This window comes from Solea solea, chromosome 1, assembly GCF_958295425.1.
Source record: "Solea solea chromosome 1, fSolSol10.1, whole genome shotgun sequence".
NCBI classification, from domain to species: Eukaryota; Metazoa; Chordata; class Actinopteri; order Pleuronectiformes; family Soleidae; genus Solea; species Solea solea.
Window position 1 is genome coordinate 17877700 of NC_081134.1, and position 14498 is coordinate 17892197.

Below are 14498 nucleotides of genomic sequence, written 5' to 3' on the forward strand. Positions count from 1 at the left end.
CTCCTGGGTGTAAGCTTTTTATAAGGGAGAGAGTCACTGTGAAGCAAAAGGATCAGAGCAGGTTAAACCTCAAGAAACAGGCTCGGCGGTAAATCCAGCAGGTCAGTGCAGACACACTTTACATCCATCGTCGAACTACAGAAACAGCCTGGCGTCCGGATCATGGCATCTGCATTTCCTGTATTTTTCCCCCCTCATCGAATGACGACTGTAACTGAGCTGTAATCCCTCTTAGGTGGAAGCTTGTTGTCTTTACTGTCTACTCCTGATGCAGACCTCGTTTAGCCCTTCACTTCATTGAGATCCTGCTTGTTAGTAGTATTCATTACATCAGTAATTACAGAAAAAGGGACCTGATTGCAATAGTTTCCCTAAAATTTTTGAGAAATTCTTGTGTTTTTTGTAATGCCTTTCCTGGTTTTGTCATTGCTTTTATTGTTGTACTGTATTGTATTATGTTAATACTATGTTTTAATTGTTTATTCTATTCTATTCAAGTGTGCCTTATACATAATATGTCTTTTACAGTATTTCTCACAACTCCCGAAGAAGAAGACGAAGATAACAATAAGTTAATATGAGTCATACAGATATAAGTACTGGTGTTTAAATTTGACAGATAAACACTAAGCGCTAAACACTAAGTCTGTAGTAAATGTGATAATAAATTATCAAGATTATCTCTTAACCCAGTAGTAATGTAATATGCACTGGGGTGAGAGTAACATAATAACATAATATCTATCTTCACTCATTGAACCATGGTTACTCAAGAGTAATTGACCACTAATGGTTATTATTATTTCTATATTTTCAGTCTTCGTTACAAGGATGTTTACAGTTCAGTTCAAATATGCAAATATGTTTTTATATGTCACATAAAACATTGCATTGATAATTTTCTTCTACTTATTTGTAATAAAGTTTGCGTCTTATCGTGATAAAGTTATGATTAAAGACTAAGATTTAATAAGAAGATCGAAGAATTAGACTCATCGTCAATCATTATTGATTGGTGAGGTGGTATTAAGACACTATGTTGCCATTGTGCTAAATGTAAATAAATAAATAAATTTAAAATACAAGTTACTACTAAAGTTTAACTCCTGAGATAAAGATGAATACTGAATTTTACAACAGTTATTCACATGTTTCACTCAAAGGCTCAAATGCCAAATCTCATACTTTAGTGGGGGAACCTGGTTCCCAACCTGGGGTCTGTGCCCCCTCAGGTGGCCGCAAGAGATCACATAGGGGGCCCCAGATCTTTGTTTGATCTTAGGTTGTGCGGTTATTAAAATTGCATTTGTGCATATTCAATTGAGGAGATACCAATCACACACTCTATGAGAGAATCAGAACCCAACTTATTAAGCTATTTATTACCAACACCTCTGTGACCATTGACCTTTCTCTTCAGTTAGAGGGTACACCTGATCATTTTTTTTCTGTTGTCAGCATCTGTACAACAAAATATCATGTGGAAGAAATGTAAATGTACCAAAGATACAAGTATGTTTCCACAAATATGTATAAAAGAAAACAAGGCAATTAGGGGTGTAACGGTACACTAAAGTCACGGCACGGTACGGTTCATAGTTAAGCGGGAAAATTAAAAAACTGCTTGTTTGTAAGAACAAACATAAGTTTAATTAGTAAACAATTAAACACAACAGTTAAACAGTTTTAGCTCTCAGTGAGACATACAAATAAAATGTATAACAAATATAAAAAAAATACTGCTGCAATTCTCCAATAAATAAAATACGTCTTAAATAAAAGTGCAATTGCAGCATTAACTTAAATTATAGCTCATGTCTTTTCAGTGTAAAAAAGAAAATACTGCTGCAAACAACAAGGTTCTCAAATGAATAAAATAATGTTCAAATAAAAGTGCAGCATAAACAGTTCCAGCTTCATTTAACTTTCAGGTTTTTTGTAGGAAGATCAACTTGTCAACATTGTGTGCAGAAAGCAGAGCTACAGGAGAATATTTGGGCTCATTGGTCTTCCACCATAAGAGTGGATTGGAATCCAGTGGAAAGTTATCCCACACTTGGGATTTGAATGACAGGGGGGCGTCTTCAAGCTCCGGTTTCCTGTTGTCGTTCGCCATGCAGTTCGCTCTCTGTTCGCCATTGATCCACAGGGCGGCGGGGCTACCTACGCATGCCTGCTACTCTCACTCGCTGGCTGCTACTGCACACGTGCAAGCTGAGTCTAAACGGTCCGGGCCGACTTCAAGTTTTAAGTTCCGCAATGCCTGTACATTCGCTATATTAAAGCTATGTACACCACAATTACGGACCACGGTCCACCTCTGTAACCACCCAGAAGTGCCTATACCGTGACGGTTCGGTACGAATACTTGTATCGTTACACCCCTAAAGGCAATATCTCAAGAGTTACCTTGGTTTAGATTTTATGGAAACACAGTAAACTTTTTATCCGTATACACTGTGAGAATAGGAACAGAAAACTACAACTGCTGTTTATGTGTGCATATTAATGTTTGTAATGTTCAGTGCGGGGACAGGGGTTTGGGTTGGGGGGCCTGGTTTGCTATAGAGTACCTATCTGGGAAAGTATTCCTGAAAAGTATTGTAAAAACACATTAGATAAACTGTTACACAAAGCTGTCAATCATCTCTTTTTGTGAGAGGCCTGTTTAAACAAAAGATACTTGAACAGGTGCCATTTCCCACACAAACTTTCAATGACCTTCTCAAAATATCCTAACATGTATATAGGAAGGAGGAGCCACAGAATGCACTCACCGATGTATAAAAACGCCATCAGGACACACGAGGTCACTGATACTCGGTGAGACAGTAACCAAGCGCTCTTTATGTGGTCTGCTTTCAAAACGCTGTAACTAAACTGCTTTATCTCTTATTCTGTAAAGGTTTTGCAGAAAAGATGAATGCCCTCCAGGTGATTTCCATCGCTCTGCTGTCCGTCCTGGCAGCCAATGCTCAGGTCATCATGCCCGGAAGATGCCCCAAGCCTGCTGTTCAGGAGAACTTTGATACTGCCAGGGTGATTAACACACCAGTTTATGCTTCACTCTTTTCTTATTTTATATATATTTATATCTTGCTTGTTCACATAACTTTTATTAAAAACTATTACTACTTCATAAAGAATGAATGAATGCAGCACTTATGTTTCCCCTGCGGTTCCTCTGCAGTATCTTGGCACATGGTACGACATCCAGAGACTGCCACACACTTTCCAGAAGGGCCAGTGCTGCACTGCCACCTACAGCCTGAAAAGCCCTGGAGTCGTGGGCGTCCTCAACAGGGAGCTGCTGTGAGTACTGTATATCTGTCAGAGGGGGATAGTAACGAAGTAGATGTACTTCGTTACACTACTTAAGTCGTTTTTTTGAGGATCTGTTCTTTACTTGAGTTTTTTTTTTTAATCAGGACCTTAACTCTACTACATTTATATATTAAAAAATACACTTTCACTCCATTACCTAGTTACTTGTTACAAATTAAAATAGAAATATAATTAATCTGGGATTATCTGGAATGGGCGTGTCCTAGAGGAACAACATACCATACGCATGAAGATTCGAGGTAAGGGCAGGATGCACGGGGCGGCGGAGATCAACATGTCTTCCTCCGCAGTTAACATTGATGAGGAAGACATGGAAAATGTTACCACACTGACAGCATCTCCTTCGGTAGACGACGACAGTCACCCGTGGTCTGACTGGCAACAATGTTTGGCTACCTTGGGATGGGGGAAAATCCAGAATGAAGTGCCTCGAGATGAAGGCGTTTAAGAACTCTCCATCCAACCATTTTTTAACCAGTTTTGGTTGTTTTGCTTCTTTTTATGCATACTATAAAAATACTTTGTACTTTACTGTACTGTCGTACTTTTGATTCTTGATACTTAAGTACATTTAATGTGAGCAACTTTAAGACTTTTACTCAAGTGATTTTCTTATGGGTGAATTTAACTTTTCCCAAAGTCTTCAAGTTTTCAAGTACTTTATACACCTCTGATATCTGTCATGGATTTACATTTGCTCATTGTTAAAGTTAAAGTAACTGTTTCCATTTCTTTTGTAGAAACTGTGGTGTCATGCGTCAGAGTTTATTTTACTGTACAAATCACAAAAACAATGTTAGTTAGTCAGGTGTTATAATTTCTACTCTTCGTGTACATGAAACACATCTTTGACATCTCTTTTAGTGCTGACGGGACCGTTAGCTCCATCAGTGGCTCTGCCACAGCGAAGGACCCATCTGAGCCTGCCAAGCTGGCCGTCAGCTTCTTTGAGAGTAAGAGCTCCTAATTTATTACATTCTCTGTGACTGTGAGATGAAGTTATTCTGACACGCTCAGTTTGAATTTCAGCAGGCCGTCTTGACCAGGTCTCCATATGTAAATGCATTACATGTCATTTAGCAGACGCTAAATGCATTGAGTTTCTGATTGGCTGATAAGATATTTGCATGAACCCTTTAACATCTAAGCCTGAAAATATCTGTCATAAAATGAACCAGAAAATGATCCTGTGAGTAAGTGCTTTTGTCCATTTTTCCAGGCTAACTTTCAATTTCTGGCTGTTATTTACAATTTACTGCATGTTAAAATGTATTGACAATTTAAAAATTAAGAAAAACACTGTAGTTAGCAGATTTTGCATGTTTAATTTGAACAGGATAAAACGTATTTAAAATAACATTTGTTTTGTCTCAATATTTCTCAAAAAAGACGCTGATTTGCCGTATGTATTGGTATAAATATGTCATTTCAATTAGCTTGAAGGTGCTGGAAAACCTCAAAAACTGTGGCACACAAACTTCCTCTGGCAGCACTTCTTTAATACATTGGTTATTGTTTATTTGACTGTGGGTGCCTTGTCACCACCAGACGCTCCCCCTGCTCCTTACTGGGTTCTGTCCACTGACTACGACAGCTACGCTCTGGTCTACAGCTGCACCGATTTTGGCATTTTCCACGCTGATTTTGCCTGGATCATGAGCAGAGAGCCCGCGCTGCCCGCCGACACCATGGAGGAGCTGCACAGCACCCTGTCCTCCATTGGAGTCAGTGTGGACAAGATGATCACCACCAACCAGGATGCAGCTTACTGCAGTGCCATGGACCAGTGAACGGAAACAGAGTGATGATACTGATTTGTACCTGCACGCAATAAACTCACTGAAACACAAGGGCAGGTTTTGATGTTGGCTTTTTCTCTGGGCCTCTGTGTTCATGTTCTGACAACAGTTGTCATCCTCGACAACTGAGTGGGATTCTGAATCAGCATGTGTTTTTTCTTTGCAATTCAACTCTTTATTTCATAAACATAGACAGTATTGCACAGTAATATTTATGTTCCCATTCTGAGTATCCAACTGTGTGGACTGACCTTTCTTTGCAAGGACATAAAAACTTGTCTGCCGCCACAAGTCCATATTTCATTATTCACCCACAACAACAAGCAACAGAGAATGTTCCACAACACCAAGCAACACTTCAAAGCAACCACAGCAGCACGTTTACCTCATCATAGCACAAAACGTGGTCCCATGCCTACCTTCCCAAAAATCCATCGGGTAGCCACAACCACCCCAACCTTCATAAGGCCAAGGCCATATTTTGATGCCTTTGGTAACGCTGTATGGTCTCCTAACAGGCACAGCCTTGGTGACTTTATTATTATCATACCCAACCCCCTTCCCCTTTATGTTCTATCACTTCTTCCCAAAAAAAGAGTTTGCTTGTATGTTTGGTTGAGACCGCCTTAGTTTCATATAAAATTTGGATTTTTACTTTACAATCCATGAAAGAAACTGTGAAACACTTTTTCATCTGATAATTTTGACTTACTTTGAGGATACTTTATCAAGGCTATTATCAAGTTTAATCTCCTTTTTTTCCTGAGGGAAATGGTCTTCCATACAAATAACATCTCAAAGTTATGCTCTGTGGCTTTAACTTGTAAACTATCCAGCAAGTGCGATTCGTAACACTGACATCCTGTTACTTTAAAAATGCTATTTACAAACAAGCTTGATGGTCATTCTTTCTACAGGTTTATTTGCATTGATTTTGCACAGACAAAGAGGAGGCAGCACACACACACACTGCAGTGTTATCGCAGTCCTGCGTTTACTGGACCATAGCACTGCAATAGTTTGTGTCCTGGTTGGTGGGGACCATCTTGTCCACATTGACACCGACGGAGGTCAGGATGCTGTGCAGCTGCTCAACGGTCTCCTCGCGCAGTGTGGGCTCCCTGCTCAGGATCCAGGACAGCTCCATGCGGAACAGGACGAAGTCGGTGCAGCCGTAGACCAGAGAGTGACCGTCATAGTCGGTGGAGAGCACCCAGTAGGGACCAGGCGGAGATACTGCAGGAGACACTTAGAATCAGTGATAACCGACAGACACGAGGTCCTAGTCATAATAAATTGTTGAATTTTGAAGGTCACAATATAAGTTGTATGAATTACACGCCCTCACAGTCAAAGGAGACCTCCAGTTTGGCAGGCTCGGCTGGGTTTTTAACCTTGGCAGAGCCGACGATAGAGTTAATGGTTCCATCATCCCTAAAAAAATTAGAATATATACACATCAAAATATAGAGGACGCATGACAAAAACATACAGACAAATGAAGGTCCTTCTACCTCAACCAGAAACTAAAAACATTACAGCAACATTTCAAGTCAAGTGATGCACAGTTGCAACAGGTAAAATAAATACAGACAAATATTTGTTGAGCCTCTTCTGGTAATTCATTTAATATAGATAAGTAGCCAAAAATGGAAACGGTTATGAAAAGGAATTTCCTTTATATTTGTAGTTCAAACATAGTGAATCAAAGTCTTTTTGTAGTGAGTGTTTTGTTTGATTGATTAGATACAGGATGAAAGCTCAGTCTGTGATCCTGTGTGGCAGGAAAAGTTGGTGCACCCAGTGTTGTAATAATCCAAACGCCTGTATTTTCACTAACTTTCCTAAATAAACTGTGGGTTATCAACATTCAAGATGAAAGACACGTCACTCTACCACTGAGCTAATGTCACTCACTCCTTTTTAATACTTTTACTAAACTAAACTACATTTTATATCTACTTTTGATACATAAATACATTTAAATGTCATATACTTTTAGATTTTTACTGAATTAATATTATAAAAAAGTAATTTCAACTTCTACCAAAGTCATTTTCTGGTAAGATACTTTGACACAAGTATCCTTTTAGGTACTTTGTACAAGACCGGATAAAAGATGAGCATGTGTCCATTTTAAAAACAATGTTAGCAATAGATCTGTGTGGATGAGAACTTTTATGCGAGTAAGAGTAAAACTTTATGTGAGTAAGAGTAAAACTTACAGCAGCTCGCTGTTGAGGACACCGATGACTCCAGGACTCTTCAGGCTGTAGGTGGCAGTGCCGCACTCACCTTTCTGGAAGGTTGTTGGGAGCTTCTGGATCTCATACCACTTCCCAATATACTGCACAACAAAAATACAAGATCAGACACATTTGGAACAGCGTGAACGTGTACATGCCACATTTGGAGCTTTGGTTAACAGCAAAGGAAATAATGGAAACTGTAGTATTTGTACCCTGGTTGCATTAAAGTTAGCCTGAACGTCAGGTTTGGGACATTTGCCAAACTTAAAGACCTGAGCGCTGGCTGCAAGAACAGACAGCAGAGTCAAGGACAGAACCTGCATAGTCTTCATTTTTATCAACACGACCTGCATGGATGAAAACAGACAGAATTATTAAGCCTTTGTGAATAAAACATCTACATTTCAGCATCAAAAGGGAAAAAAAAGAGGGAAGGATGCACAGAGATGATCGACGCAGAGTCACGGCTGAAGCATGCTCACCTGTGTGTAATCAGCAATCACCTGAGTGCAGGATGTTCGGTCTCTGACCGTCTTTTATGGATCCACGGACCCACAGTTTCTTCAGTGACCTGTGTAATTATCTGGCCCCTCCCTCATGCAAGACTTGTGATGGTCGGTCAAGTGTGAAAACTGGCACCTGTCCAAACAGGCAGGTCACTGCTGTTATTGTAGTGTAGTATTAGTGGTCCAGTTATGTCACCGACACTTTCTTTTCCAAGAGAACATCAAATGCCAAAGAAATAATACAGATGCAAATTAAAGAATTAAGGCACAACGTGAAGTTATATATTGGGTCCTCACATTGTAGTATCTACAGCCTCAGTGATGTGTTAGACATTAAACCTGGTGTGCTGTCTCATCACGTTCCTGTGTCTTCACTTCCTGTCCTCCTGCGTTTTCCCTCTTTGATGACCTGCACCATGTGATCCACCTGTGTCTAATTGTCTCCCCTCATCTAATACTACATGGACAAAAGTATTCAGACGCCTGACCATTAATACAACATGGACTGTAATGACGTATTCAAATACATGGTCCCTGTTTTTTGCAGCTATAACAACTTCCACACTTCTTGGAAGACTTTCTTTTTAAGATTTCAAGTGTTTCTATGATGAGTTTGTGTCCATTCATTCACTCTGTAGAGCATTCATGAGGTCAGGCGCTGGCTCACAGGCTCCAGTTTCCACTTCATCCCAAAGGTGCTCGATGGGGTTGAGGTCAGGGCTCAAACCATGTTCCCAAACATTTAGAGGAAGCAATGTCATTTTTACTGTTTATTTCCACTTATTGTATCTCATAGTCTATAGTCTATAGTGAAAGCTCTAAAAAAAATAAGTAGAATTGTATCTAGACGCCGCACACAGTGTTGCATTTGCGACCATTTTGTATTCAGTTTTTTCAGTGACTTATTTGTTAACTTGGAATTCTCTTCTATTATATTATTTACGGCTCTCCCCCGTGCAGGACGCATGCGCGGTGGGTGAAGGAAGTGAAGTGATGTAAACACTGTGTGTGTGTGCCGGTTCTGGTGGCGATGGCCACATGTTGAGTGAATAAAAGCTAAGTCAAAGAAATAAACGTCGTGTTTATTCTAGTAAGAGTGAACATTATCATTCAGTACACAACAGTGTACACGGAACACAATTTTGTTGCAATGGCTCTGCACAGAATTAAGAAGGTTTTCAAAAAAGCAGCAAAAAATACTACAAAGTGACCTGTGAAGTTCAAAATTGTTCATATATAATATGAAGTATATCTAGAGTTCAGCAGTCTGATGATCTGGGGGAGAGGAGCTGTTCAAGAACCTGGTGGTCCTGCAACAAATGCTGCAGAACCTCTTTCCAGAGGCAAGCAGGGCGGTAGATGTCATCATTGTTAGATGTTTTTTCATGAGACATGACGAATGAATACCTAATTTTGCAAATTCATCAAGTAGATGTTGACATATTTCCATATATAAAAAGTGTACAAAGTCTTCTAGTTTGCTTGCTGCCAACCATTATCTTATTTAGCCACCAGGGGGAAACGGCACGGGTTGCAAATAGAAGTCTGTGAGAAAATGAGCCTATACTTCTTACTTGATTTATACTGAGAGCAAACAAAACACTTTTCCTGAGCAGTTAATGTTTATAATCACCAATTTCATGCTCAGGCATTTTTGACCAAAACCATGAAAATAAAGATGAAGGGCGTCTTTTCTCTCTGTTAAAGGACAACAATTTCCTGTATGAGCTTAACCAAACGACCGCCTCAGTATGGAGTGCAGGTAAATAGATGTTATTCATTTAGTGTAATAATAAAAAAAAACATTAAGTACACGTTCTGTATGAAACATGGCATTTTTAAGTGGCAGGCCACTTTCAGAATTAGAGTTCAAGCACAATAGTGGAGAGACAGCTCCGGTTGAGCGGTTTGGAAGTGGTTTAATTACCATTATTAAATCAGGTCGTCTTATTGTATTTTTGTACAGGTTTGGACATCATTATATCACATGTACACTAACAGGAATGGCATTCATTTTGTTGTTGTGTGTTTGTCGTCTTGTCCTGTGTTTCTGTTTCAAATTCTGCACACATTCACGTTGTATATACATTTACGACTCCAAGTCTATTGAAGACATACTAAACATTATTTGAATTACTGCCAAATGGAATTGTTCTCCATCGAATAGACACATTTTTATTCCTTCCTCCCTTTTGTTTTCCAGATAAATACGATTGAAATTAAATATCAAAGTCCATAAAAATCCTCCATCCACACACACATGCAACATGAACACTGTCTTTTAAATGACTTAGAGTACAGTTTTTAACAACAACAACTACATCTGTAAAAACATTTAGTTTGCCATAGGTAAAAGGTCACAGATGATATCGATGGTACAAATGTTATCCCTCAGCAGCTGGAACTGTTCTCATGATGTGTGTGTGTGTGTGTGTGTGTATATTTATTGTTGTGAGGACCAAAAAGGTGGCATGTGTGTTTAAGTACAAAGATTACTGATGGTCTTCCTGGCTGAAAAGACATGAGCGCCACCTGCAGGCACCCACGTGTCATAGTAGTAAATTGCAATGGGGGAAAATTGCAGTATAAACTGATTATGTCAGAAATCCTGAAACATAAACAACTGAGGAGAACTGAAGAGCAAAAATAAAACCCAAATAACTGTTATAAACTATATAGACCCCATGGTTCTCAAACTGCGTGTACTTGGAGGAAAATCATAAATACTGTTCTACTCTTTTAGCTTATTGGGAATAAATCTGCCCCATGTGAAAAGTCTGCAGCTGACTTTGGTTGACCTATTGACACCGCTGTATTTAAACGTTGGTGATAATGGGGTTACTTTAAAGGCTGAATATTTTCTCAGGCAGTATTTGGTATGAAACGTTTGAGATATAGACACAATAAAGAAAAACTCGCCATTTGAGTAAATAAAGAAGAGGAAAAATTATAAAATGTACAGCAAATGTTTTTCTCCAGTATGTGATCTACTTCTTTCATATTCTTACATTCTTTTCATTCAAAAAGCAAATATGCTAATGTGATTGTTCTCTCCTGATCATCCACTGACCAGATGAGCTCATATTGTCCACACACAGGAAAAGAAAACAAAAAAAAACCTCTGCTTTTAAACCATGCGGCTTTGATGTGTCTGCATGGCTGCAGCTAATAAGTCTTTCCTCTGAAGTGTATTAGCTGGAAATTGAACCTTCAGATCTTTTTTCCTCTTTCATTTAACTTGTTTGTAGCCACAGGGCGTTGTCTGGAAGGAGGAGGAAAGAATTTTAATAGTTTGAGCATTTCATTTTCAAGTTTTGGTGTCAACAGTTTCCAGCGGGACATCCCTAAATGTCAGGCCATAGATTCAGATTCCAACGTTTTCATACACATGTTTTATTGTCACGCTATTGTCACGTGAGCTGGCGCTGCCTCTACATAGCAACAACAAAACTGACAGAAATGGTGACTCATCCTGGAACAAAAACGACTAGTTTGACATACGAGGACACAAGCATCGTGGGAGGCATTCAATAAAAAGTGTAATCGAGACTTTATCAGCTCTGTGATGCTTTAAAATATTAAACACAGACAGAAAAAGTACAGTATTCCTAAAAACCTAGGATATTTACTTTGGTATAATTTTACTGAAGTGGATATTTTCCGTATTCCTTGTGTTCCGTGACCAAACCCACATCCATTTTCATATTTGGAAGAGGCTCAATACAAACACAGTCTGACCCACAGGCCACCCATCACATGACACTTCAGGAAAATCACAGGGGTTTTTAGGACATAATTTGACACAGAAACACACGTCTATACTTCTGTAGAGCTACACTGCAAACTTTGACACAGCCGATATGTCACATGTGGCATTAGGCTATACTGAGATGACTCCAAACATTATTTTAATTAGATAAAATATAAGTAAAGTCCCTGGTTAAATCAGGACTATGTCTGCTTTAAGAAAGAAACTGAAAGACGAAGAAGAACTCAAAAAGTTACTTTTTTATCTGAGTCAGAGGACTGGGGTCAACAACTCAGCTTAATCCAGACTTAAAACCACCTGGGCTTTTTAGTGTCTGCTCCAAAACTGTGGAAAGATCTACCTGGTGTTATCAGAGCTGCCCCAAACTGTTTTGAGTTTTAAGTACTTTCTTAAAATCCACTTCTTTGTGTTGACTTTTAATCACATTTAAGCCTGATAGTAATTTATATTTATTTAATTAGGGTGCAAGTAAATTCTTCCCTTTATTGTGTGGTGTTATCTGTTGTTCTTACCGCATACACAATACAACCAAGGGGGTGTTTTTGAATGTACCATATGAATAAACTTTGACCCTAACAAAAATCTGCTGTTTTATAACTGTCCTACTGCTGTGTCCCCTGTGACTCCAATTTGCTAACAGTTTGCTTCATGTCCATAATCAGACTGGAGGCCACACAAAGACGGCCATTGATGACACAGAGAAACCAAGTGCTGCAAAACCTCGTGGAGAACGACAACTTTAATTCAAACGCCAGACTTTGTCAGAGAGAGTGAAGACATAATCTAGATAACACCAGGCCACAGAGGTAAGAAAGATATGGAATCATCTATCTATCTATCTATCTATCTATCTATCTATCTATCTATCTGGATTTTGTATTCATTGCTTTCCGTTTGTGTCCCATTTACATCTTTCACAGGTAACCAAGGCCTTCCTCACAATGAAGTTTTCTTTTGCTCTGGCCTTTGTATTTGTTCTCCCTCTCATCAAGGCTCAGGTGCCCCACTGGGGACCATGTCCAGAACCATCTGTTCAGCCTGCGTTCAACCTCAAACAGGTACAGACATCATACTGTATGTTAACAAAAATGAATACAAAAATGTATAGTCTTCAAAAACTGCACTCAAATTCTTACTCAGAGTTTTTTTTCCCCTCTGAAAGGATGCATCATCATGTTTTATAAATATTGAAAGTGCACATTCAGCCTAACGAGTTCACTAATCCACTGATGAAATAAATGTCAGCATGATAGTGTCAGCACACTATTGTTTGTCCTGTTTTTTTAATTAATCATTGAACTTATTCTCATTCCATAGTTTTCTTCTGGTCCTTTGCAGTATTTAAATGAATGCAATTATAATTTGCTTGGACACAATAAATTCTATGCTGACTTAATTTCACTATGTAGATTTATTCATAGTCTCCACGCACGCACAGTGTTGTGTAAATCATCTCTGAACTTGTTTGTTTCTGCGCTCAGTTTATGGGGAGATGGTTTGAAATTGCCAGACTGCCAGCCCAGTTTGAGAAGGGCCACTGCATTGAGACCAATTTCTCTACGAGGGCAGACAGGTCCATTCGAGTGGTCAGCTCTGAAATACTGTGAGTACATTCTGCAATTGCTTTGAGAAAATGTAGTATTAGCAGCTAATATTTGTGTGTGCGTGTGTGTGTGTGTGTGTATGTATGAATTTTACTCCAATGTGAAATGTGACTAAAACAGAAAAGGAGAGCTGAGGAAAATCGAAGGGACTGGAGTCGTTGAGGACATGAAGAATCCTGCCAAGCTGGGAATAAGTTATTCATATGGTGAGCATGTCGTTTGGAGAATGGCTGCCCCTGTTGTTAGAGTTTCTGAACATAAGGCCTGAGACGAGTTTTCCTCAGATTACTCTCAAGTGTATAGCAGTGATCTTCAATTGCTCATTTCTTCATTCTCATGCCTTCACCACAGTGTTGCCCTACTCTCCTTACTGGATCCTGTCCACTGACTACGTCAACACGGCCCTGGTGTATTCCTGCACAGACATCTTGAGGCTCTTCCATGTTGACTTCGCCTGGATCCTGGCACGAACACGAACCCTCCCAGAAGCCACCGTGGAGAAAGCCAGGGAGACCTTTGAAAACAATAACATTGATATGACCAGGATGATTGCCACCAAGCAGCAGGGCTGTGACAAAGATCTGTGAGCAGCGGTGGAAAAATAACACAAGATGGCGCTATTGGTGACAAAGAAGGAGAGGATGAGTGTAGTAGACTCAGTTGTTACTCAGTTTGTGTCGGCTTGAAAGAGTTTCCCAACCTTTTAAAGACAAAATCAATGTTTACAGAAGAAAATGACTGCACACTTATTGCTATGAGGTTGGTGTTAGCATATAAGATATGTTTTCATTTACCAGCACTGCTGTTCATTTTGTTGAATGGAAAACATTAAGTAAATGGTTGCAGAATAAAATCTTGTATCCCACTAATTAGATACATAAGATTGTAATTAAATAAAATCACTAAAAATCACATCCTGTGCGCTTTCTTGATTTCTGAGTGCAATCTCCATTGCCACTATACTTAAAGAAAACCTTGAACAATTTTTAATAATAACTAAACTAAACATTGCTTTTTAATTGACATTTAATATAATACTGTTCGTTAAAATACTAAAATACTACAACTAATAATAATGATACTGTCTTCTAGAACTAGTAGTAGAAGCCACTAAGAAGAAGACTAAAAAGAAGAACTTATTTTGATTAAATGAACAATTGTTCCCTCAAAAAAACACAGTGGACTGAAGTAACTATACATGTGTACTTTAAGTACAATGCTTTAAA

General features: G+C 39.0%; 3 protein-coding genes across 3 annotated transcripts; 2 read left to right on the forward strand and 1 right to left on the reverse strand.

Annotated features, from left to right (window-relative positions):
* Positions 1 to 2835: 2835 nt before the first annotated feature.
* LOC131471934 (apolipoprotein D-like) lies at positions 2836 to 5195 on the forward strand. The gene is made up of 4 exons (XM_058648754.1): positions 2836 to 3039; positions 3191 to 3312; positions 4210 to 4298; positions 4894 to 5195. Exons 1-4 carry the CDS (start codon positions 2920 to 2922, stop codon positions 5133 to 5135), a joined length of 573 nt encoding a protein of 190 aa, XP_058504737.1. The 5' UTR covers positions 2836 to 2919; the 3' UTR covers positions 5136 to 5195.
* An 848-nt stretch (positions 5196 to 6043) lies between these two features.
* Positions 6044 to 7957, reverse strand: LOC131471943 (apolipoprotein D-like). Its single transcript, XM_058648766.1, has 5 exons — positions 7876 to 7957; positions 7606 to 7740; positions 7370 to 7491; positions 6493 to 6578; positions 6044 to 6380 (listed from the first exon to the last, which is right to left on the reverse strand). The coding sequence occupies exons 2-5, from the start codon at positions 7723 to 7725 to the stop codon at positions 6139 to 6141; spliced, it is 570 nt and encodes a 189-aa protein (XP_058504749.1). The 5' UTR covers positions 7726 to 7740; positions 7876 to 7957; the 3' UTR covers positions 6044 to 6138.
* Positions 7958 to 12372: 4415 nt separating this feature from the next.
* apoda.1 (apolipoprotein Da, duplicate 1) lies at positions 12373 to 14184 on the forward strand. The gene is made up of 5 exons (XM_058648778.1): positions 12373 to 12474; positions 12589 to 12726; positions 13150 to 13271; positions 13393 to 13478; positions 13624 to 14184. Exons 2-5 carry the CDS (start codon positions 12610 to 12612, stop codon positions 13857 to 13859), a joined length of 561 nt encoding a protein of 186 aa, XP_058504761.1. The 5' UTR covers positions 12373 to 12474; positions 12589 to 12609; the 3' UTR covers positions 13860 to 14184.
* The last annotated feature ends 314 nt before the right edge of the window (positions 14185 to 14498 follow it).

Excerpts from the sequence above, each read along its gene's own strand:
- LOC131471943 (XM_058648766.1), bottom strand. The coding sequence starts at position 7,725 with ATGAAGACTATGCAGGTTCTGTCCTTGACTCTGCTGTCTGTTCTTGCA. Across the intron at positions 7,492-7,605 it reads CTAACTTTAATGCAACCAGG|TATATTGGGAAGTGGTATGA; the intron begins GTACAAATACTA and ends TTTGTTGTGCAG. Across the intron at positions 6,381-6,492 it reads ACTGGAGGTCTCCTTTGACT|TATCTCCGCCTGGTCCCTAC; the intron begins GTGAGGGCGTGT and ends TGTCTCCTGCAG.
- apoda.1 (XM_058648778.1), top strand. The coding sequence starts at position 12,610 with ATGAAGTTTTCTTTTGCTCTGGCCTTTGTATTTGTTCTCCCTCTCATC. Across the intron at positions 12,727-13,149 it reads CTGCGTTCAACCTCAAACAG|TTTATGGGGAGATGGTTTGA; the intron begins GTACAGACATCA and ends TTCTGCGCTCAG. Across the intron at positions 13,272-13,392 it reads GTGGTCAGCTCTGAAATACT|AAAAGGAGAGCTGAGGAAAA; the intron begins GTGAGTACATTC and ends TGACTAAAACAG.
- LOC131471934 (XM_058648754.1), top strand. The coding sequence starts at position 2,920 with ATGAATGCCCTCCAGGTGATTTCCATCGCTCTGCTGTCCGTCCTGGCA. Across the intron at positions 3,313-4,209 it reads GTCCTCAACAGGGAGCTGCT|TGCTGACGGGACCGTTAGCT; the intron begins GTGAGTACTGTA and ends CATCTCTTTTAG. Across the intron at positions 4,299-4,893 it reads GGCCGTCAGCTTCTTTGAGA|ACGCTCCCCCTGCTCCTTAC; the intron begins GTAAGAGCTCCT and ends TGTCACCACCAG.